Source organism: Engystomops pustulosus, chromosome 3 (assembly GCF_040894005.1).
Source record: "Engystomops pustulosus chromosome 3, aEngPut4.maternal, whole genome shotgun sequence".
NCBI classification, from domain to species: Eukaryota; Metazoa; Chordata; class Amphibia; order Anura; family Leptodactylidae; genus Engystomops; species Engystomops pustulosus.
This window is the reverse complement of record NC_092413.1, coordinates 147,070,795-147,095,902: the sequence shown is the minus strand read 5'-3', so window position 1 is coordinate 147,095,902 and position 25,108 is coordinate 147,070,795. Positions and strand designations below refer to the sequence as shown.

The 25,108-nt window shown below is 41.5% G+C and overlaps 1 protein-coding gene across 1 annotated transcript in view; it reads left to right on the top strand.

Moving 5' to 3' along the window:
• Positions 1–19,575, top strand: part of LOC140122075 (solute carrier family 12 member 9-like) — a 189,009-nt gene extending 169,434 nt beyond the window's left edge. The window contains exons 11-13 of the mRNA XM_072142480.1: positions 15,127–15,301; positions 17,644–17,790; positions 18,582–19,575. Coding sequence (XP_071998581.1) covers positions 15,127–15,301; positions 17,644–17,790; positions 18,582–19,402 — 1,143 coding nt within the window. The 3' untranslated portion in view covers positions 19,403–19,575. The remainder of the gene's footprint in view (positions 1–15,126; positions 15,302–17,643; positions 17,791–18,581) is intronic.
• The last annotated feature ends 5,533 nt before the right edge of the window (positions 19,576–25,108 follow it).

Genomic DNA, 25,108 nt, shown 5'->3' with positions numbered 1-25,108 from the left:
TCCCAGAACAATCTAAGAGAACAGTTGCTCTCTGATATATATTGAGAGATAATTTTTTTTCGTTAATTGAGGAAAATGAACATTCAATCCTCTTTGCCTCATATGGCTACATATTAAGACCACAACCTAGAACAGCCCTTTCCGTCGGCGCCCAGGCCATCACCAGAGAGGACTCCATGTATCTTTCTGCAGTCCCATACAACCCAGGACTTGCTGTGCACAGAGCTATTTTCAAGTCAGAGCGCTGCCTGGGACCACTGGAGGAGTGGAAAGGTGTGGACAGATCTGGATTATCATTGTAGCTCCTTCTCCGACCATGACAATTCTTCCTGTTTATGGGACCCTGAAGAGAATCTACAATGATCATCTAAATTTCTATTTTCTGCTTTATTGGTGTCCTCAGGGTGCGATTATGAATGAAAGATTTGACAGAGCAGGGAATATAAATCACAAATTAAATTTCTGTCTTGGCACTTTGCGATAAATAAGTGGGTCTTCGTTGAAGTTTGGGCACTCGGTCTCTAAAAGGTTCACCATCACTGACCTAGAACATCTAAAAAAGTTATATGTAACACAAAAAACACACACACACATTCCTGAATAAAATTTTTATTTCACACCAATTCTCCATTATTTGCACGAATGTTATGGCAATCTTACTTTGACTAATTTTTTATGAACCATTAAGGGTCCTGTTATTGTGCTGCTAATACAATGGTGCACACATTACACCAATCTAAAAGACACATTGCGGGATGGCCTTTGTTTCCTGAAGGGCACTAGCATGCGTCAATGTGGTTACAGGCTTACCGCCATGCCTTGGCCCCCTTTGGCTTGTTCAGCTGGTTGCCCAGGGCTACCTGTCCACGATCTCTTTGTCTGTAGTAACACTACTTTTCAACCATTTGGGGTCTAGGACCTCATCATCCCCCCCCCTTTTCCTTGATTACCTGTCCTGTTCCAGCTGTGCCCTCCACACCTCATTTTAGGAATGTGTCTAAATGGCTGCATCTATATACACTACACATTGGTGCAGGCAATCATTGGCCTTATATCCTGGGCCATATACTTCAGAGGCCAGTGATTGGCTGTACACAGACCCCTCCACACTGGCGACCTGTAAATATATACCAGCACTGAAGCACATTGCTGGAGGGCAGGAAAGTATAGCAATGTTCGGTTTTATAGCATTACCTGCATTTAAGGAAAACAGTTATAGATTGGATAAACCCTTTAATGTTCTGCCATAGGAAAACACTATACTTAATTTTTCTATGTAAAAAGGATGATGAAATACTGCAAAAATGATTACACAATTGATTGTAGAGATGGGAAAAATTATTGGAGAACAAAAATCAATATGGACTAATGTAATAAGCCACAGAGATGGCAGCGATGTAAGAAATAAATCAGAGTACATCTAAGGCTGGATCTCCATATACATGCATGAAAGACAACCCCAATACTACTTTTGCACTCTGCACTGGCAGAGTAATAGAATTTGCTGTGAAATGTAGTTGCCAGTTTCTGTACTATCTTCAGAAACCCATCGGGAATAATGTCTTGTCTTTCTGCGCTGATGATACTGGGGTCTCATTGTGCAGATACAAAGCCCACCACCTGTTCAATCTCTGCAGTGAAATCACCCACATTACACTCTAATGTAATATTATTACTGGGCTCACTTATCCTTTCATAGATGGCTTTCTGTTTAATACAAAGCTTTTGACACTTAGCAGGGAGAATGCTGTTTCTTCATACATTGTTACTTGTCCATTTAGTGTACATTTCATCCTTTTATATGCAAGTCTTAACACTTCCTCCTCTGCACACAATTTAACAGGGAAAATGTAAAAGCTTCTTATTACGGAAAAATATTCATCTTAAGTCATTTGAATTTAAATGGGATCTTTTCTTACAAAAATAGGAAGCAATAAGTAGCAACGATAAATCTGCAGGGAAAGGTAACAGTATATCACTTGCAAGACTCCAGTTACTCTGCAAGTGCTTCTTGTGGCCCTTGTTTCTCTTTTCAGTACCCACTAGTAAAGAAACGGGTGTCCTTCTTGTCAACAGGTGACAGAATATTGCAAAATCATATTTATCTTTAAAAAAAAACTTCTGATAATTCTCGGGGTTTTACAGTATATGACGAACTATAGGATAAAGTAAAGAAAGATACTACTACAGTCATGTAAGGAACTCTTATTAGTTGCAGTACAGGGGTTACGTACAAGATAGGCTCCATAGGTTTGTTCTTAAGTTGAATTTGTATGTAAGTCGAAACTGTATATTTTATAATTGTAGATCAAGACAAAAAAATGTTTTGCCCCAGTGAAAAATGTAGTTTCAAAATCTTTTGCTGTAAATGGACCAAGGATTATGTATAAAGCTTTATTACAGATACCTTACAGCTGATTATTGCAGCCTGGGACTAATGTAAAGAATCCAAAGAGCTTCACTAGTTGTTCCACTGGGCAGAGGCGTTCATCTGTAACTAGGGGTCATCTGTAAGTCAGGTGTCCTTAAGTAGGGGACCTGTATATAAGAAATTTTCACCATGAGTTCGGAATCACATTAAGTTTTATATAATTGCATATATAAACAACATATAAAGAACAGAATATATTATTATTGAAAAACCCTCAATGTTATGTATTCCTGCTGCACTGGAATAGCTTATCAAGGTCTATAGTTTATCCTAACATGGTATTTTGGCAGTGCCTGAAATAGCGAATGCATTAATAGAGATTGACATGGATCATTTTACAATAGATACAATGATTTCTTAACGTTTTGAAATTGGCACCAGATGGCCTCGTAGAAAATGTATCTTAAAAACATATACAGAGATGAGATGATAGTGCAGCTTCAGATGTCTTCAGTCCTGCCTGAAAACATAGTTAATTGATTAGGCCTAGGGAAATGATTATTGTATAGAAATAGATAATACATTAGAACGGCTGCATTTCTGTCCCATGTAGATTATGATAAGATTTTTGCTTGTGTGTGAAATGGTCACTCCAGGCACTTCTTTCTAGGAAAACCCAATTTTTTTCAAAGACATTTATGAATACATTTTGTATATTGGGCCACTAATCTGCAACACATATGCCTCATAGCCATGAAATCATGATTACTACATGCTTTTCAATGATGCAGATCAAATTAGGTTTACTGTGAGACAAATGCCATCTGACATGCTCTATTTATTGGTCTCAGTCATTTAGTAAGTTTTGACCTTATATCTGTTCCAACATGTAACATTTACCAAAATTGTAACTTATCAATAACAAGAAATATTGTTTTCAAGAATTTTATTTACAATTTTATCTTATGCCCAATATTGTCCACAAACAATTGGTCACATTTACTTAGGGCTTTGCGCCGCATTTCTGCCGGACGTTGCACTTTCTCTTAGGTAAAAACTCCTTGCACAGGTATTTTAGAAGTGTCTGGGCCGCTATTGTATCGCACGTGACCCTTTTGTGGCGCAGCTGCGCTTGCCTCCATGCGACACAAATTAGGGGGTATTGCAGCTTTCAGTCGGACGTGCACCGTATTTAACATGCAAATTGTGTCGCACTCTATGGGGCTCATTTACATAAGGTCAGTGGACGACACAAATGTCAGATGTTCCGACATTTTCCGATTTGCACCGCATTTGTCACACACAATCGGATTCTGGAACAATCACGCCAGCTTTCATGGGATAAAAATCGGGGGAGGGCCGTCGGACGATCCAACTGATTCAGACTGACCATGGGATTTAACTTAAAAATTGTGTCGCAAGATCAAGCACTTATATACACCGGGAAGAAGATGGTGAACTCAGGCGGACCTGAGCGGGAAAGCAACAAATGCAGGAAATCGGGCACACAATCTTTGTGAATCGCGCCAGAGTGCATGATCGATGGGCAACGCACAGCAGCGTGACAGGACCGGATAAGTAAATGTGCCCCTATATGTTAAAGGAGCACCACAAAAAAGTTGGTGAACTCTATCAGGCCAGTGCAGGGAAGAGACAGATTCATGATTTCTGGCACCCAGCATTATACACGGGAAGAGCACTTTTAGTGCAGTTTCCCACATTCTTAGTAAATGTGCCCCATTGTCTTGAAAAAAAAAAAGTGGAAAACTGCTTGTTTTAAAATAATAAGACATATCTTACCAATCCCCTCACTGCTTCTGTGTCCAGGCTGCCTGATTCCCACCAGTCTATACTTTCTGGTCCAATGTTAATATCCCAACATGGATAGGTAACCATTTCAGATGGCTGCAGAATTCAGGTCATCAAAGCTGAAGCATATTTATATCTTATTTTACCATTATACCATTTTTAAGATGAAAGGTTGTTTTTCACTTAATTTTTGTAGACTAAAAAGCCACTTTACAAGTTATCATGTGTTATTTGGAGCAGAAGAAACTCTTGAGCCCTGTGGCCTTAACTTCCTCTTGCTATAGTTATGCCTTGACTTTTTTAGATCTTTGTTTCTCCCCAAACCCCCAATAGCTGGTGGGATTTATTGCACCTGAAGATGATGGGGTTTTAATATAAATTATGGACCCTATGGATTTAAACTATTATGAGGTTTGATGATTAAGGTATTTTTTTTACTTTACCCACACAAGGAGATATGAAAGTTCCAGGTCACAGAACCTTTAAAAACAACACAAGCTTATAAAGAAGAGGTGAATACATAATCACAGCAAAATATCACAATCACAGGATGTGTCAATAACAGGTTAGGAAATGTTTTGGAAGAACCTCTTTGTAAAGTACCTGAAACAGAATGTGAAATGACACCCCAAGTGTGTAATTGACTAGTGCAATACCCCTTCTATTTAGTCCTACACAGACCATAGATGACACATAAAGCTGATCCTGTACTGGATCAGCTACTACATGGGGTTACAATGAGCAAATCATTGAGTTCAGTGCAATTCTAAAAAATATTCTTGTTCTACCAAATGATTGTGATTGAAATGACCATGTCTAGTTATTAGATCTATCCAGTGCAGTCGATTATTGTCTAATGATTGATACTTGAGATGAAACCGGCCAATGTCAGGCAATAAAATCATCGGTGAAAGTGTGATAGTTTTTTATTTACAGCAGACATCAGGAGGGCAGCTTTTATTTATTAGTCTTCCTTCATCTCAGTGATAAATTCATCGGATTTATTTGCACTCTGACCCTGGTAGACAGTTAATTAAAAGCCAGCCAGAATGCTTAACATGCAGTAAAGTCAGGCGGATGAAACTCTAATCCGGCATGCTCAGATGCTATCACATCACCACTCTACTGAGCAGTGAATGACAGGAATTCTCAAGACTTTTAGCAGAACTTTTTAAAAATGCCATTGCCATATTATGAGCTGATATTCGCATTTCACACCGCATGTGCCAGGGCACTTCACACTGAGAAATGCCATGGCAGCCTTATGCCATCACTTGGCTTCTTCCACTCTGTCCCTAATTCATCGCTGCATGGCTACAGCACAACCTTTATTAATAGCTCATCATTGCCTCTCAGTGCCTGCACCTATAATCATGTACAAAAGAAACTGCCACTTATGAAAACAGCAATTATGTCCATGCCGCTGAGCGCACCAGCTAGCCTCTAAGAGGACGGAGCGCCAGTCCTACCAATAGTGTGCAAAGGCAGACAACTCCTCTGCTAATAGTGCAGTCTGACATTCTGCAACAATTTATAGTTAGTAATTTGTCCATCTTACATGTTTTATGACCTTGTGTATAGGACTAACCTGTACAGTAGCTTACAGCGGTTATATCCAAATTGATAAAATGTACAGCAAAACTTGCAAACATATTAGCATTAGAGACACATCAGTAATGTAAGAAATACAGAAATGATTGAAATAGAAATGTCTTTACATGTTAATGGAGTCACCTACTATAGCTCACAACATGTAAAAACTATGAACAAACTTAAATTGTTTGCAACTTTCCCCACACTTATAAGTAGACTACAGACTATGTTCTCCGACACACGGCAGAGCTTTTGTGGCTCTATACTTAGTTAGCAATATGATATGGCATCCAATGAAGATCTTAGATTAGATTCATGAATTACATTTTTTCTAGGTCTCTATTAGATATGAAAGACAAACTGAGATAAGGTACAGTAGGGTTTTTAGGGGATTTACAGGCATCATAGTGTTGTTCTTTACAACTTGGAACACTTGTGTACACATGTTCTTTGCACTTTTTTCTCCACTGTTTCTTCCTATGGTGGGTAGATGTTATGGTTGACATTAGGGAAAAGGTTTACTTTCATGTTTTACCATCTATATACACTCACCGGCCACTTTATTAGGTACACACTTAATATCTAATCAGCCAATCACATGGCGGCAACTCTAGACATGTAGACATGGTCAAGACAATCTCCTGCAGTTCAAACCGAGCATCAGTATGGAGAAGAAAGGTGATTTGAGTGCCTTTGAACATGGCATGGTTGTTGGTGCCAGAAGGGCTGGTCTGAGTATTTCAGAAACTGCTGATCTACTGGGATTTTCACGCACAACCATCTCTAGGGTTCACAGAGCATGGTCCGAAAAAGAAAAAACATCCAGTGAGCGGCAGTTCTGTGGGCGGAAATGCCTTGTTGATGCCAGAGGTCAGAGGAGAATGGGCAGACTGGTTCGAGCTGATAGAAAGGCAACAGTGACTCAAATCGCCACCCGTTACAACCAAGGTAGGCAGAAGAGCATCTCTGAATGCACAGTACGTTGAACTTTGAGGCAGATGGGCTACAGCAGCAGAAGACCACACCGGGTGCAACTCCTTTCAGCTAAGAACAGGAAACTGAGGCTACAATTTTCACAAGCTCATCGAAATTGGACAGTAGAAGATTGGAAAAACGTTGCCTGGTCTGATGAGTCTCGATTTCTGCTGCGACATTCGGATGGTAGGGTCAGAATTTGGCATCAACAACATGAAAGCATGGATCCATCCTGCCTTGTATCAACGGTTCAGGCTGGTGGTGATGGTGTCATGGTGTGGGGAATATTTTCTTGGCACTCTTTGGGCCCCTTGGTACCAATTGAGCATCGTTGCAACGCCACAGCCTACCTGAGTATTGTTGCTGACCATGTCCATCCCTTTATGACCACAATGTACCCAACATCTGATGGCTACTTTCAGCAGGATAATGCGCCATGTCATAAAGCTGGAATCATCTGAGACTGGTTTCTTGAACATGACAATGAGTTCACTGTACTCAAATGGCCTCCACAGTCACCAGATCTCAATCCAGCATCTTTGGGATGTGGTGGAACGGGAGATTCGCATCATGGATGTGCAGCCAACAAATCTGCGGCAACTGTGTGATGCCATCATGTCAATATGGACCAAAATCTCTGAGGAATGCTTCCAGCACCTTGTTGAATCTATGCCATGAAGAATTGAGGCAGTTCTGAAGGCAAAAGGGGGTCCAACCCGTTACTAGCATGGTGTACCTAATAAAGTGGCCGGTAAGTGTATCTTCATCACTGAGCTTTCAGTTTTAATTATTAATATAGCCATATATATATGACTATTTTGCAGCTTACTATTTCTATGTATGCATTATATATGCTTAAATGGTAACTTGTCAATCAGATCGGCCACCTCACCTTAAAGCCTATCATATATCTCTGAAGCAATATTCCAAAGAGAAAAGTCTTCTGATCATCATAGTTCTTCTCACCAACAGGATTTCATGTGTAAAAGAGAATGAGGTAAAGAGGACGGGTGTCAGGGTGGCAAGGGCAGCAGGGAGGAGTCTGCTGTCAATCTGTTACCTACCTACTTGGCAAACATGACAAAGATTCATGGCGAATCAAAACGTTGCTGCTGTTTTGTGCTCATGTGAATAAAGGTTCATCACCTTCTTTACCACATCGCATGCTGTGGCCTCTTTTGATTTTGCAAGATCGATAACCAGAATAAACTATAGATTGACAATAGCACACACAAAGAGATACAGAGCTGAGGTATAACCTATAACCAGCAAGGTCTGATGGGACTGGGCAGGTATATAAAGGAATTCCCAGAGACACTTCCCGCAGCAGAGTGGAGGAGCTGTCCACCACTACAGTAAGCCTTTGCTGATCAGGGCTAAGTTGCAGGAAGTCGGATACGGCTTAATAAACAACAGACTAAACCATAATTCACATGCAGGAATCACAAAAAGTTATTAACGTCTTCTTGGCCGCATTCTGCGGACAGAGGTCAATGCCGGAACGGATATTACAAAGGAGACTTAGTTAGATTAGCCGTTAATCTTATGGCAAATTAGAAATTTAAAGATTTGTGGTATTTTGGTTTTTCATTAATTGCTGGTCATTATAGTTATTTTTGAGGATGAAATGGTGGAGACTAGAGATAAATGAATGGAATTGGATCCACATTTCATGAAAAATTCAATTCTGCAGGAATCTGAATCTCCTGGCGATTTGTGGTACCAAAATTCACATGGACTTGGCAATAGAAATAGAATCAGTTTTTGGCAAGAGAGTGGTTGTGGAAGCCCTATCTAACATCCTGGAAGTTTTTGCCGTGGCACGGGAGTTTGTTCTAGTTTTAGCAGAAAATTGCATCAGGCTGATTTGAATCAGACGCAAATCAAATTTGGTTAATCGGTCCAATCATATTTTTTAAGAAATTTGCTCATGTCCATTGACCTCTAAGTAAGAAATTACAACATACCGTTATATGCCGACATAGTATGGGCAGAGGAGTTTTTATCTTTGACTTCATCATACAGTATAAGACAATCATGTAGTTTATAGAATGTGGATCTATGTACTGCATAGTATTTCGAGGTCTGACGTTAACAGCACTATTTATTCTGATGCTGAAATGAAAGGTTGGTAAACCATTTTTTCTGTGTACAGATAACGTATTTTATGTTGTTTAATAGTTTATTTTACTTTCTGTATAATGTGCTTCACTTTTTACAGTAAATTGTTCATTGCCAAAGTTTGTACGTTTTTTTTATTGGCTTTATTTTCATAGATTACAAAAATACTATTGTCATACATCATTTCTACAACGTTTACTCTGTGCTCCATACAAATATGTTGATTTGACTAGGTTTTTTTTGTTATAGCTTAGCTTTGTGTTATGATATTCCAGTAATCAGAATTAACTAGTAATTTGTAGTTTTGAAAGTTTCTAACTTTAGAGTAACAAACAATTGTACAGTTTCTGTGTTCAGCTGCAAATGAGCCATAATGGAAGTATCAAAAATTGCATTTTAACAAGTTATTTTTGTTGTCTAGGAAATCCGTGACATACTGTAAAGCACACTAGGGTTTAAGTATCATTGCAGTTATGTCAGTTGTCCGTCTTCAAAATGTCTCTCAATTGTCAGTTTGCACCGAATTGGCACTTTTATGCAACTTTTTATAATTCCACAAATTTATTTCCAACACTCTCCACTTTAGTCAACTTACTCCTGATTCATAAGTAAATCCTGATGTGGTAGACAGATATACACTCACCGGCCACTTTATTAGGTACACCTGTCCAATTGCTCGTTAAAACTTAATTTCTAATCAGCCAATCACATGGCAGCAACTCAGTGCATTTAGGCATGTATACATGGTCAAGACAATCTCCTGCAGTTCAAACCGAGCATCAGTATGGGGAAGAAAGGTGATTTGAGTGCCTTTGAACGTGGCATGGTTGTTGGTGCCAGAAGGGCTGGTCTGAGTATTTCAGTATTGCTGATCTACTGGGATTTTCACGCACAACCATCTCTAGGGTTCACAGAGCATGGTCCGAAAAAGAAAAAACATCCAGTGAGCGGCAGTTCTGTGGGCGGAAATGCCTTGTTGATGCCAGAGGTCAGAGGAGAATGGGCAGACTGGTTCGAGCTGATAGAAAGGCAACAGTGACTCAAATCGCCACCCGTTACAACCAAGGTAGGCAGAAGAGCATCTCTGAATGCACAGTACGTCGAACTTTGAGGCAGATGGGCTACAGCAGCAGAAGACCACACCGGGTGCCACTCCTTTCAGCTAAGAACAGGAAACTGAGGCTACAATTTTCACAAGCTCATCGAAATTGGACAGTAGAAGATTTGAAATACGTTGCCTGGTCTGATGAGTCTCGATTTCTGCTGCGACATTCGGATGGTAGGGTCAGAATTTGGCATCAACAACATGAAAGCATGGATCCATCCTGCCTTGTATCAACGGTTCAGGCTGGTGGTGATGGTGTCATGGTGTGGGGAATATTTTCTTGGCACTCTTTGGGCCCCTTGGTACCAATTGAGCATCGTTGCAACGCCACAGCCTACCTGAGTATTGTTGCTGACCATGTCCATCCCTTTATGACCACAATGTACCCAACATCTGATGGCTACTTTCAGCAGGATAATGCGCCATGTCATAAAGCTGGAATCATCTGAGACTGGTTTCTTGAACATGACAATGAGTTCACTGTACTCAAATGGCCTCCACAGTCACCAGATCTCAATCCAGCATCTTTGGGATGTAGTGGAACGGGAGATTCGCATCATGGATGTGCAGCCAACAAATCCGCGGCAACTGTGTGATGCCATCATGTCAATATGGACCAAAATCTCTGAGGAATGCTTCCAGCACCTTGTTGAATCTATGCCACGAAGAATTGAGGCAGTTCTGAAGGCAAAAGGGGGTCCAACCCGTTACTAGCATGGTGTACCTAATAAAGTGGCCGGTGAGTGTATGAAGTCTGCCTTTTCAATAGCTGCAAATTTAGGCACAAATCCACTAAAGTCTCTCAGTGAAAAAAGGAACTAGCTGCAACAAATTAGTTTTTAACTAAAATGTTGCATATCCCGACTTAAACACTTCATGTGCCACATTTATCAATCTGTATAACCCACTATGATGAATCAGAAAATATGTGAAAATAACAGGTCAAAATCCTCAGGTTTTGACCAACATGCTTGTGTCCAAATTTCACTCAGAAAATAGAGTAGTTGGGTTGCACCAATACCAGCATTTTGAGTGTGATACGATTTCTTAAGTAGTATCACAATACAATACGATATAACTTTTGTTCACATATTTTTACAACAGATATGATCACATAGGGTTACATAGGGATGACAATGGACTATAATGGGCGTTTCATTTGCTTGTTGCTTATGGTTCTTAGTTGCATATATACAGTAAGACATATACTATTTTAAGACAATGCTAGAAGCAATGTGTAGATTATTTACAGTGTTTTTTGGTACCATAACTTACATTTCATTGTCAGAATCAGGTACTGTGTGCAGCCAATTACCAGCACTCAAGTGTACCTGAGACCTTACACTCCAATGAAGTCTAATGTCTAGGATAGTTGTCTGGTCCTGGTGGTATTGCTTTCAGTTGGTGGGTCAATTTGGTGAAGAGAGCAATGCCACATGTTGTCCGCTGTCTTTGAAGGTGCCACAAGTGGTCATGCATAATCTTTGCCATTCTCAGGTTTGCCCCCCAGTCCTTTCTTCCTCCTCACACATGCTTGTGCACTAGTCTTATGTGCTGGAGTCTGGAGCTGGGTACCAATGCAGCACCAATTGTGCGCTCTCCCCACAGCCCTATGTGCTCTTCTCAAAGGGGGTACGCAGGGAACTGCCTTTATTGCCGTTGTAGCTGGGGCTACATGGTAGTCGCTCTTATGTTGTGGCAGAGAGTGCTGGTGCGCTGATCCTAGATTCCTTGCACAACCCCATGAGGTCCCTGGGATTTGGGTCAGATACAACCGTAGTGCCGATTGTGCGCTCTCCCCACAGTTTCATGCGCTGGTCTCTGGGGGAGTAGGCTATGCAGGGACTGCCGTAACGCTGATGAAGTTTGGGGACAAGTGACAGTCTCTTCTGGCCTGCTACAGGTGTTAGCCAAGCGGAACCTCTGCTGGCTATGAGGTTCAAGGGGGAGCCCTGTGCCCCTTGGGATTGCTAGTTCCTGCCTCTAGTGTCAGGAGGCTGGGGCGTTTCCAAGCACGTGCTCCGATTATCCACCACCATTGGTCCACATCTCTGGCGAGTAGGCTGAGGAATCCCTGGAAGCTGGGGAGGGGGGGGGGGGAGAAATAGGGAAGCAAAATAAGAGTACCAGAGCAGGGCATACAGGCAGCCACCTATCGCCATCATGAACTCTATACTGATAGCATATTTTCAAGAAAAGAAAATTATTATCTCAATATTTAAGGTGTGGTCACACGGGACTTTTACATTGCTTTTAAAATGCAAACGTCAAGTCTGTTACTCTGGTGCTCCTGCTACCTGTGCCCTGGTTCGCAGGTGCATCCATGTGCCTCCCTGTACCCCTCCGTGCCAGCAGCATCTTCTCTCACATGTCCTTGGTCCACCGACGGTCTCAATTCTCTAGTGTGCACGTCCACACCTTCTAGGGCATGCTCGCGGTCTATCTGAGATTTAAAGGGCCAGCATGCCAATGATTGGTGCTGGCTGAACGCCTCTCTTGTTAAATATCTGGCCCCTTCCTGTGTCCCCTGCCGGATCTTTGAGCCTTGTGCCCTAGAGAAAGCTTGTTTCCTTACATCCTGCGCTTGAAATGTGATTTCCCGTTGTGACCCCATTTCTGTCCCTGACTACGTTCCTCTGCTGCCAGCCCTGACTTCTGCTCTGCCATTGAATTTGATCCCGTGCTGCCTGTCCTGACCTCCTTCCTGTTCCCGACCACAATTCTGCCTCACAATTCTGTACCTTGCCTTGGCCGCAAGCAAAGTCGTGCCTGTGGAGCGACCTGGTGGTATCCCTCAGCAGCAAATCCAACCCACTTTGCAAGTCCAACCTGGGCTCTGGTGACAATAGGGTGCCACTTAGACTCCACTACCAGGTGTCGGCTTATGTCATCGCTTGTGGTGGTACAGTGGGTCCACTACCCTTGATCCTGACACAGTCAACCAGTGTTTTGTGAGAACTTTAATTTTTTTTAATTACAATTTATCATGTGTATGGTAAAGGTTGTCCTGGTAATGTTAATATAAAATGTATAATTAGCAAGTTTCTTTTGCGGATGGCATACAGACCCAATGATCCTCCATAAAAATCAATGGATCCGCAAAACTGGCAACTAACTAGGCAGGCGTGAAAAAAAAAACATGTGCGGATGCAATATGACATGGCCGTACAATTTGAGCAGCAGACACTCCTGTGTGAATGAGCCCTTATTTTGTGTTTTATATGTCTTTATTAATTCAATTTAACTGTATTATATGCTTTAAAAGGATATGGTGGATCTCTGTGGAGTTTCATCTGTATATACCAGTGCACAGGGCTGGCTCCAGCACCCGGAATACCTGGGCAAGTACCGAGGCCCAGAGACCTGCCGGGGGCCCACACATGCTGTGCACATCTTCACTTCCTGGGATGACTGAGGAAGAGCTGTGTCCTGCACTGTTCCTCCCCCACTCCAATAAGGCACAGGACAGGCAGAGGCTACATGTGTGATGCAGCACATTATAGGATAAACCCTCCCCCCATTTACTCTTCACATGGAGCTGCAGTAAAGCAGAAATCTGGCAGCTCAGTAATCGGGACAAAGAGGTGGAGGAGGAGAAGCGTGAAGACTCCTCTGTGTGATCCCAGGGCTTGCTGTAGACACCACAGGGTGTGTGATGCTATGTGATATGTGTGAATGTGTATTACTGATCCATATAGTGAGTGTATTGTATGTGTGATGATGTGTTTGGCTGCATGTGTGTCTGTCTGTCTGCATGTATCTGTAGCTGTCTGCATGTATCTGTAGCTGTCTGCATGTGTGTCTGCCTGTATATATGTCTTACTGCATGTGTGGATGTGTGAATTATATTAATCATCTCAAATGAACATGAGAAGCAGAGAGGGTCCTGTGTCAGCAGTGATGTGTATTATGATGTTCAGCAGCAGCAGTGATGTGTATTATGAGGTTCTGCAGCAGCTGAGGTGTGTATTATGAGGTTCTGCAGCAGATGAGGTGTGTATTATGATGTTCAGCAGAAGCTGCGGTGTGTATTATGAGGTTCTGCAGCAGCTGAGGTGTGCATTATGAGATTCTGCAGCAGCTGAGGTGTGTATTATGAGGTTCTGCAGCATTTGAGGTGTGTATTATGAGGTTCTGCAGCAGCTGAGTTGAAATTTCAGTTTTACTACTTGGCAGAGGGGAGTAGCACAAATTTTTAGGTTTGCTCTTTTGGTTAAATGACCTCAAAACTGCCCTGGCCATGATATGGCTGTTTGGGATAATAAATTGTGGAATATTTCAGGGAACAGGAGACTGTTTTAGTTTTTGAATTTTTTATTCTGGCACGTGAGTTCACTGCAAAGGGGCCCACTGAGGCTCTGTTGCCAAGGGGTCTACTGAAACCTGGAGCTGGCCCTGCCAGTGCATTAAGCTTGTCTAACAGTGTAACTCTAAGTAAGCTCTAGTGAAGCTCTAGTGTAGCTCTTAGATAAAATACTCTCATTGACAACCAGTGAACCCATAGTCTAGTGCAGGGATGGCAAACCTTTTTGAGACCGAGTGCCCAAATTACAACAACAAAAACCCATGTATTTATTGCAAAGTGGCAACACAGCAAATTAAGCAGTAACTCTCTGTTTTCTAACACAAATTCAATAGAAGAAGACCTCCATCAATAAACTGCCCTTGCCCATACATTCTCACTCTTTCTACAGTCCGAAGAAGCCGAGGATGTGCTGCTTTGAAATAACGCTTTGAGAGTGGCATCTACATTGCCTGTGCCTGCATGTGAATTCTTTAAGTCATGTCTGGTGAACTCTGTGCTGGGGAAATGTGGCCTGGGTGCCCACAAAGAGGGCCCTGAGTGCCACCTCTGGCACCCGTTCCATAGGTTCGCCAACACTGGTCTAGTGGATAGAGGCACTGTATCTCTATGGCATGGTTGAGGTTGTGAACTAAACAAAATATTGAATTGAATAACAAAAGATAATTTAGAGACCTTGTGTCAGGTGAAACCCTCATACATGTAGAAAGCCTTAGGCACATCCATTTTGGCTGTATTACAGCCATACTCTGGCTCTACAGAAATTCATTTGTTTAAGCGGTTTGTTTAGTTGTTACGATATCTTTACTATAACCATAACCTAAAAGGCCTGGCTTGTCCATTCTACAGGTCAGAAAGTACTTGCTTATGCTGGATGTGCGTAAGGATCATGTCAAGTTCTGGCGCCCTCAGATTCTCTTACTGGTTTCCAATCCACGCAGCCACCAAAACCTCATCACCTTTGCAAACGATCTGAAGAAAAGTGGCCTTTTCGTTCTGGGGCATGTCAGTCTAGAAGAGTTAGGTAAGTGGGTAACCTTGCATGTTGTCATACCTTCCATCTGATGTTCTACAGTATGTCTGCTTGTGAAACGTTGAGATAGTCGTGAAAGCAATGAGTAATGTTAGTGATAGGGCACAATAGCCATGGGGTATTTAATTTCTTGGACATTCGTTATCTTCATCCTGATTGAATGAAAAGAGACTTCACTTCTCATGAGTTTCCATGGAGACCTTGTAAAGTAGACTTTGAGATCTAAGGTTAATAAGCACTGTTATATGAAAAGAACATTAAAAGGAGGAATTTGTATTTCATAAAGTGCTTTTCATTTTGCATCACATTCAGCTAGTTATTAAGCAGATTTGGCACTTTAAGAGAGCAAAGTATACTTCCTATTTAAAAGGTAGCATTCCCGGAGCACAAGCAATAAACTGATAATATGACAGGGACAGGGGTCACTTTGCTGATAATAATAGTAATACCAGTCATGTACTGTATATATACTCGAATATAAGTCGAGTTTTTCAGCACAAAAATTGTGCTGAAAAAATCTACCTCTGCTTATACTCGAGTCTATAAAAAAATATTAACACTGTACTCACCTTTCTGACAACCCGTGCAGGTCCTCTTCTTGCTTCGGGTGCTCCTGCTCCTCTTCGGATTCTAAGGCTCTTTGGGTCCCTGAACGCAATGCACGTGGCGCACAAACAATGATGTTGGCAAGTAGCTGACATCATTGTGTGTGCCGACTGCACACAAGGACCCGAAGAAGACCCAGAGCGATCAAAGCAAGAAGAGGACCTGCGGGAACAACTGAAAAGTGAGCATAGTGTAAATTTTTTTCATAGGCTTGGCATATATATATATACTGTAGGGGCTAGCAGGCTATATACTGGGGGAGCAGGGCCTGGCTATATACTTCAGGAACTGACAGACTATATACTGGGGGGCAGGGGCTGTTAGGCTAAATACTGGGGGCCATGGACAGTCAGGCTATAAACTGGGGGATATAGACTGGCAGGCTATATCCTGGGAGGGCGGGGACTGGCAGGCTATATACTGGGGGGCTGGCTATATACTGGGGGCAGGGGGCTGGCCAGCAATATACTGGGGGGAGGGGACTGGCTAGCTATATACTGGGGGGGGGGAGAGGGCTCGTCAGCTATATACTGGCTGGAGGCTGTGACCAATGCATTTCCCATCCTAGGCGTATACTCGAGTCAATAGGTTTTCCCATTTTCTTGTGTTAAAATTACTGTATATACTTGAGTATAAGCTGAGGTACCTAATTTTACCACAAAAAACTGGAAAAACCTATTGACTCCAGTTTAAGCCTAGGGTGGGAAATACATTGGTCACAGCCTCCAGACAGTATTAAGCTGATCAGCACCTGCAGTACATAGCCAGCCAGCCCCCGCAGTGTATAGCCTGCCAGTTCCTGAAGTATATAGCCAGCCAGCCCCCGCAGTATATAGCCTGCCAGTTCCTGAAGTATATAGCCAGCCACCCCCCACACTATATAGCCTGCCAGTTCCTGAAGTATAAAGCCAACCAGCCCCCACTATATAGCCTGCCAGCCCCTGCTCCCCAGTATATAGCCTGCCAGCCCCTACCCCCCAGTATATAGCTGGCCAGCCCCTGCAGTATATAGCCAGTGAATCCTGCTGAGTGTAAAGCCTGCCAGCCCATCCCGCCCATTCGCCTTTCCGATGCCCCCATCAGGTCCTTGTCTTGCTTTGGATGCTCCGGTGCCTCTTCGGGTCATTTGGCTTCTCTTAGGGTCCACACGCACGGTGGCTGATGTCATTGTTTATGCGCCGCCAGCATTGAGCGAAGACCAGACGGACCCAAAGAGGCACTGGAGCATCCGAAGCAAGAAGAGGACCTTCTGGGGGCATTGGAGAGGTGAGTACAGTGTTACATTTTTTATAGACTCAAGTATAAGCGGAGTTAGGTTTTTTCAGCTGAAAAACGTGGCTGATGTACGGTACTCTAAACCTTGGCTCATGTCGATGGAAATGGTAAAGACCTGGCTTCAGTTCTGCGTAATCTGAAACTATAGAGTTGAACTTTTTATAAATAATGATGGGCAATACAATTTGGTGGTTTCTTGCTTCCTTCTAAAATTAACTTTTGAAATAATGGTAAAAAGCCAGAAGTGCTCTGGGGGGGATTACCAGAGCCCATCTGTGCTGCAGCTTCACAGACTCTATGGGTAAGTGCCCCTAGTTTATTATGCTGGATTTTGATGGTAGATTTCCTTGAACTTCTGCACAGTCTATAACTTTTGCTAACATGTTAATGGGTATTTTTTAATCATTTCCATAGAGACCTTACTATAAGATAAATTTTTCTTATGTTTGCAGATGTGCTGCCTTCTGACCCTCTTCAGACACAGACAGACTTCTGGCTAAAACTTGTTGATGAGCTTAACATCAAGGCATTTGTCAACCTGACATTATCAGACTCTGTGAGATATGGGGCTCAACAATTGCTCTTTATTACTGGATTAGGTAGGTTCTCCATTTTCCATTCAGTTTCTGGTGTCACTAAGGTTGTCCTGAATATGCCATGGACATTAGTCACTCAGATCTGGGGACACCATCAGGTCTAGTCTGCTCTCTGATGTGTATGGGGCTGCCTTGACCCCTCTGTTAATTTATTTATTAATAATTAATTAATTTATTTGGATATTAAATCCAATGGGAAAAATCTCCAACTGAATTACAATAGAAATGGCATGATGCGTATTTTGCTTAAAATTTTATGTAATCTTAATTAGCAGCATTTTTTCTTAATTCTTATTATCGCATTGATTTGATTATCATTTATAGTTTTTAATAGCTAAACCAGCATTGTGCAACTATAAGGTCAATACACATATAAGGTTTACACTTTTACTCTTCTAATTGTACTGCGCGGAATCTTCTACTTTATGTTTATGCTCCTGTATGCTGTAATTTTTGTTTGCTGTTTTTCAATTAACATACATAAAACCTTTCTAGATAATAGCAGATTGGCAACCTACAACTTATAGAAACATAGGAGGTGCCGTCCATAGAAACGCAGTGTTCTCATTTCTAATTGCTTCTGTAAAGTGCCTCAGCAATCTGTTATACTAAATATTCATCTAGTGACTAGTAATATATTCCAAATATGCCTGTAACCAGAATTATTATGCCAATATTTTGTATTCTGATAACCGTGACGACTGACTGGCTGGAAAATGCACAACTTATGAAGCCCATACTTCAGCATTGTGTGGCTATAGATTGCTCAGGGTCTATGTTATTGTGTTTTGCAGGTGGAATGAGGCCAAACACAGTTATCATGGGCTTTTACACCCGCTCCACTCCAGATGACCTGCTAAGAAATGAGCTTGAAGTGGACCAAGGAAGGACATCTCCATTTAGATATACCTCAACTGGAAGGAAACAGGCCACTGAAAATTTTTCTCCCTGGGAATATGTTGCTATTATATCAGATTCTATTAAAATGTCTAAAAATGTTGTGCTAGCTAGATACTTCTCAGAGTTTGACCGAACCCGTGTCTGCAGCGTGAAAGGTAAAGAGACCTATATAGACGTGTGGCCTTTAAACCTTCTCCGGCCAGATAGTGCTACTTATGTCAACACCTGCAGTTTATTCCTGCTCCAAATGGCCTGTGTGCTGAACATGGTACGGTCATGGAAAAAAGCCAAACTGCGTCTCTATCTCTGTGTGGAGAGTGATAGTGGTCTACGTGGACAAGAAATTAAACTGAAGCAGCTATTAAAAGAGCTTCGCATCAAGGCCTCCATCTATACAGTTATGTGGGACGAAGTGGTTGCACTCCATTGGCACAAGCAAGTGACAGAAAACTCTGACAGTTCAGGAGAGTCCTACCTGAACTTCCCAAACAATTCGATAAGGATATCAAGTGACTACTTACAGGCTGTCAATCAGATGATTCTGGGGCAGAATCCCAACGTCCCGCCAGCTGTCAGATTCTTGTATCTTCCTCGCCCACCTGCAGACACATCAGTCTACAATAGGTTCCTGTACCAAGTGGAGATGATCAGCAGAAATTTAGGACCAACTTTACTTATTCATGGTGTCACACCTGTTACAAGCACTGAACTCTAATATACTGTATCTGTAACTGCACTGATCATACCAGAGAAATATTGCTGGTAACCTCAATTTATTTCACACATTGTAAGTCTCAGTCATAATCGTTTACATAATCAATGTATACTCTAGCAAAATGGACTTTAAAATTCCCTGCCGAGAAAAGGGACAAAATGCGTAAAATCATTTTTTCCCACTGAAAAAGCTCTTTCATACTACCCACTTTTTATGATACATTATGCCATCAGACATAATTAAAGGGGTATTTCCACGAAGACAAGTTTCTTAAATGTACTCAGGATAACAAAATAACACATTCTCTAATTCACTGTTATTAACAAAAATGCAGCTATAATTCCCACCTGTCTCTATCATTACTGTTGTACACAATTTTGGTTGCCCCTGGACCCTACCCTGAATCTTCTGAGTCGGCAGACATATTGTTCTTCTGTCTGATGCTGCACTGAGCTGAGCTGCTTTCCGCCTCTGGCCCCTCCGCCCTGCATTCCAAGACAAGCTCACACAATATCGTGAGGAGACTAAAGCTACAGGCAGATAAGGTCTTTATCCAGGGGAGCGGAGGGAGGCATATAGCAGTGCTATGTTTGTTATGGCTGTGATAGTAGAGCTGAGAAAATCATGTGTGGTATACATCTCATGGATCTCATCATCTTTTATCTCTAATCTGTCTCATCTCTCTTTCTATCTGTCAGAAACTAGTACAATGTTCAGAAGCTAAATGAAAGTGTATATAAACCTGAGCCCTGATAATCTAACGACATTGTCAGCACACAGCACTAGGGAAAATATGAAGCGTCTCTGCTTAGAGAATCCCCGTCCACACTCTGGATTTTTACACTGACCATCACTGAGTTATAGGAGCTAAAGTAGCAATAAAACTGTAAAGTAAGGGGTTAAAAATATTTCATGGGCAAACCCCTTTAAGCTCCATAACTAGAAGTCACTAATGTCTTTATCCCAGAGGATAGAGTCAGTAGTCTGTCATTTTCTAGTAAACTTAAAGTATCTTTTGTATCTATGAAACCAACATCACCCATAAACCTGAATTGGATTTATATGACGTTAGTATGGATTATGCCTGGAACAGACCTATCTTTTTTTAATTGTGATGCTATTTCTGCCTTAATGGATAATTCCATTCTTATTGGAGACTTAGAACTCAGCTCTGTTCAATGTCATTAATTTCAATGTTGTCTTCTAAGAAATGTGAGAACTCAGGAATACAATTATACCAAAGAACAATTTTCGTACTTTTGTTTACAAGAGTAATGCAGTCTTGCATCAGTAATGGAGACTTGCAGAACATTAGCCTCATAGTTTTATTGTAATATTTCACTTTTACAAATGTTTGTAAATGCCCATTGATCCTTTTTCTCCTTTTTAGCTTATACAATAGCTTAAAATCATTGCTCCACAATATATCATTCAGTATTAACCCATTCTATAGTGGGTGAGGCCTGATACATTAATATTGGTGTGACCAAGACTGAGAAGGTTCTGCAATTTGGTAAAGTAAAAAGGGACATTCACCTTGTTATCTTAATCATCTAAAATGTCCACCATTTTTAAGTTTATAAAACCTTTTATATCTTTTAAAATGACTATGATTTTTCCATTAAAGGGGGAGATAGAGAAAAGAAATGTGCATCAATAACAATCATTAAATAATCCGTAAGAGCAAAAGCTATGAGGGGGCCCTTGTGTGAGATTACCGACTGTAAGGTTCATTTGAGGTACAGGCTCTGAACTCATCCGTAACCCTTGTTTTTGCCAAATCCTGCACTAGCCAGTCGAACTCCCTGCTCTGAGTATCTTTACAAAACGGATGACAAACAAACAGAGAGACAGACCGACACAAGCACAGCCAGGATAACTGGGTCAAAGCCAATGGCAGCAAGAATGTACCAAGTGTCAGAAAACACAGCAATAGTATCAAGGCACCAGTATAACCACATCCGGGTGAAGTGAGGTTATATGTGGAGTTCCATTGCTCAGACCTCACCTTACACACAAACTCCGCTCCAAGATGAGCAACAAGAATGTTCTGCTCACAGCAGTGTAAAAGAGCCAACAGTGGTTTGACAGAATGGGGCACATTTACTAAAAACAGTGCAAACTGCACCATGTGCCTGTGTAGTGTGCAAAGGGTGCCTGATTCATAATTTGTGGTGCCCTTTCTTTATGAATCTGATGCCCCCTGCACTGCTCCGACAGACTACCTTTTTTTGGTGCACCTATAACATGGGACATGCGACACACTTCAGTCAGACTTAGCATGTTAAATGTGTGATTGAGTGCAAAAATTTGTGTTTGAAGAATAGTACAGCCGGCGACACAAATGTGGCGCGGACACTTCTTAAATACATGTGCAAGCAGTTTGCACATAAAAGAACTTGCAAAGACCGACAAAAAACTGGGTAAGGGGCTTTAAAAAATCCTGGCCAATAAGTTCTGACATTTTCTTAAATTATTATGTCACTCCCACACAGATTATAGCTTTGCGGATTTCATAAATTTCTGGCATAAAATATCGCACATCTAGTTCTCGTCAGCTTGAAATGTTGTGTGCCTTTAAGGTGCGGCTTCTCAGGAATGGAGCTTGACTTGAAAGCAAGATTTGTTAACCAAATTTAGACACATACTGTATTAGGGTAAACATTTCAAGTAATTTTTTAGAAAGGCGATCTACGCATCAGATTTTACATACAACACTGTGAAATTATTTTTTTCTATTTGCATTTCATTGTGTAGACATGTTATATTGTCTGTATTTACCATTACAGTTTTCGTCCTTTTTCATATTGTATTGTAATGTACCTAATATGATGTTCTGTGCCTTAAAACAACCCAATGTAATACATTCATTTGTCTAGATTTTTAGGGAGATTTATATTTACTATATAAATTACTGTAGATGTTTATACATGTTTATTTTCTTGTGATTTCTTTTATTCTACTGGGCAGATAGAAAGTATACTTTTTGTCAAAAGAAAAAATTGTATATACTGCAGGAGGTAGAAACAAAATATGGTGTATATTTGTGAGTGATATACCCAGTAGGCAATAAGCTGTTTGGGTGGTAGCCCGAGGCCATCTATGGCCACCCAGACCACCCACCAAATTTTATACTGAGAAGTAGCTTTCCCTGTGAAATTCTTGTTCATCTGTTCCTGCTCTCAAGACATATGGACATAAGAGCCATTTAGGACCTTGGTAGGTCCTCCAAAGGTCCTTAAAATACAGATTGAAAGGAGGCAGACGGAACGCCTTCACATTCCCCAAGAAACTTAATTCTAGTACCATATCTTCTTAGGGAAGGGAAGTCCCCGCTTCCTCTAGAGGTAAGTGCTGACAAGGAGGTACACAATGGCCCACATTCATTAAATGTCCTGCACCAGTTTTCTGGTGCAGTCTGCACAGAAATTCATGTGCAAGCTACTTGCACATGTATTCATGAAGCATTTGCGCCAGTTCTGTGTTGTATCTGCACTGTGCCCACTTCGACACAAAACTGCAAACCTAAAGGGCATTCCGGTGCAGATTTGCAGCAGCCGCCACATTTATGTTGGAAGTCCCGTTCACCCCTTCCCGCACTCTGACGTTCATTCTACGTCATAGGATGCGGATAGTTCCCACACCGTGACAGAATTACGTCATGGCGGTTGTCTGGGCTCAGAAGCCGAGCCTCTGCAATCACCACAGGATCCCGGCAGTACGTGGTAGCCGGGATCCCACAGTTTAAAGGAAACCTACCACTGCCCGCATGATGAAATCATGCGAGCAGACCACCCGGTAGGCTACTTAATGCTGATGCCGGCACATAGTTTTGTTAGGCACGGCAATCGTTAGTTTAGCTAAAAAAAACTATTTTCTTACATATTTAAATGAGCCCTCCGCGCATGCGCAGACACTAAGTCTCGCACAGCCGGCCGGCGATAGGTGCCGAGAGCTTGGTGACGTCACTGCTCTCGGCACCTGAAGGAGGAATAATTAAACATTGGAAGCCACCGCCAGCCCGAAGATGGCGCAGGGTAGCACCGGAGGACTCATTTAAATATGTAAGAAAATATTTTTTTTAGCTAAACTAACGATTGCCGTGCCTAACAAAACTATGTGCCGGCATCAGCATTAACTAGCCTACCGGGTGGTCTGCTCGCATGATTTCATCATGCGGGTAGTGGTAGGTTTCCTTTAACCCTATAGACACCGCGTTCAAAATCTATAGTGCTCCGCCACGACAATCGGCACCCTCCTTGCCAGTAACCCAAGGGCTGCCTTCAGTAGCAGCCTGTTAGGATCGTGCCCTGTGCACTAACAATGAAAGCATAGGCTGACTATGTAATATGCTACATAAAAAGTGATCACAGAGTAAGATTTACCCCAACATGATACCAAGAAAAAGTACAGCTTGTCCCGCAAAATATAAGCTCTAAAACTGCTCTGTAAAGAAAAAAGTATAAATGTTATGCCCATTGTTACATGGCGATGCAAAAACAAGCTAATGTATCACCAAATGGGTTCTATATTCTGCAAAAGAAGTTAACTATTAAAAAAGCTACATTAATGGGGTAACGCCATAATCGTGATGATCCATAGAATAAAGATAAGATAACACATTATTTTTATGGTACGGTGAAAATGCTAAAAATCATAAACAAGAATTAATGATATTTTTAACCACCACCAAGAACAAGTAAATAAACTCTCATTATTAGCTTTGGAACTCCCCGTAAATGATGTACCCGAAAAAAAATAATCTCCCATATGTCCAAATTACAAAAATATAAACATTTTATAGCCTCTAAAATTTGACGATGCAGATCTGCTCTGAATGGCGCCTATTTCTGTCCTATGGTGGCCGTGTGCCCGAATAGCAGTTTACCAACACATATGGGGCATCCTCATCCTCAGGAGAAATTGGGTATCAAACTTTTTAGAGTTTTTTGTTATTTAATACATTGTGATGGCTTAATTTTTGGCCAAAATTAATTCACAGTTTGGCCACAATTGGCCACAATTAATTAATAATTACAGCTTGTAAATTACACCTCCATTTTGTTTTAACCCCTGTGAAGCATCTAAAGAGTTAAAACACTTCTTTAAGTTGAATTTTCATACATTGAGGGGTTTAGTTTCTAAAATGGCATAATATATGGGGTTTTTACTGATATTTAGGGCTCTCAAAGTCACTTAAACCTGAGCAGATGCCTCTAAATAAGGGTTTTGGCCATTTCCCAGTCTTCAATGATCAATAATCTGCACATAGCACTCTTTGCCTCACTATTGATAAGTGGGAAGCTGGAAGTAAAGAGTTAATCTCTGCAGTTGACATGTGATCCACCTCAATGACTATCCATGAGGGGGCGATGGGGGGGTGATTACTACAGCAAAGTGAAGAGTCTGCCTGACATCATCAGACATGCAATTGAAGCTTAGCATATTCATGTAGCTGCAGCTGCTGTAGTTGCATGCAAATATGGACAAAAAACTGGCGCAGACATAATAATATATCTGGGCTATTATGGAGCAAAAGCACGATGCATCCTACTGGGGCAAATGCATGTGAATCATTGCTATGTACCTGGCCACACCTAAGGTTTCAATAGCAGGTTGCAACTTGGTACCTGATAAGTTGCATGTATTTACCACTGTCAGGATACCCTCCGGCTGCAAAAGTATAGTGATGTGTAATGCAGACCA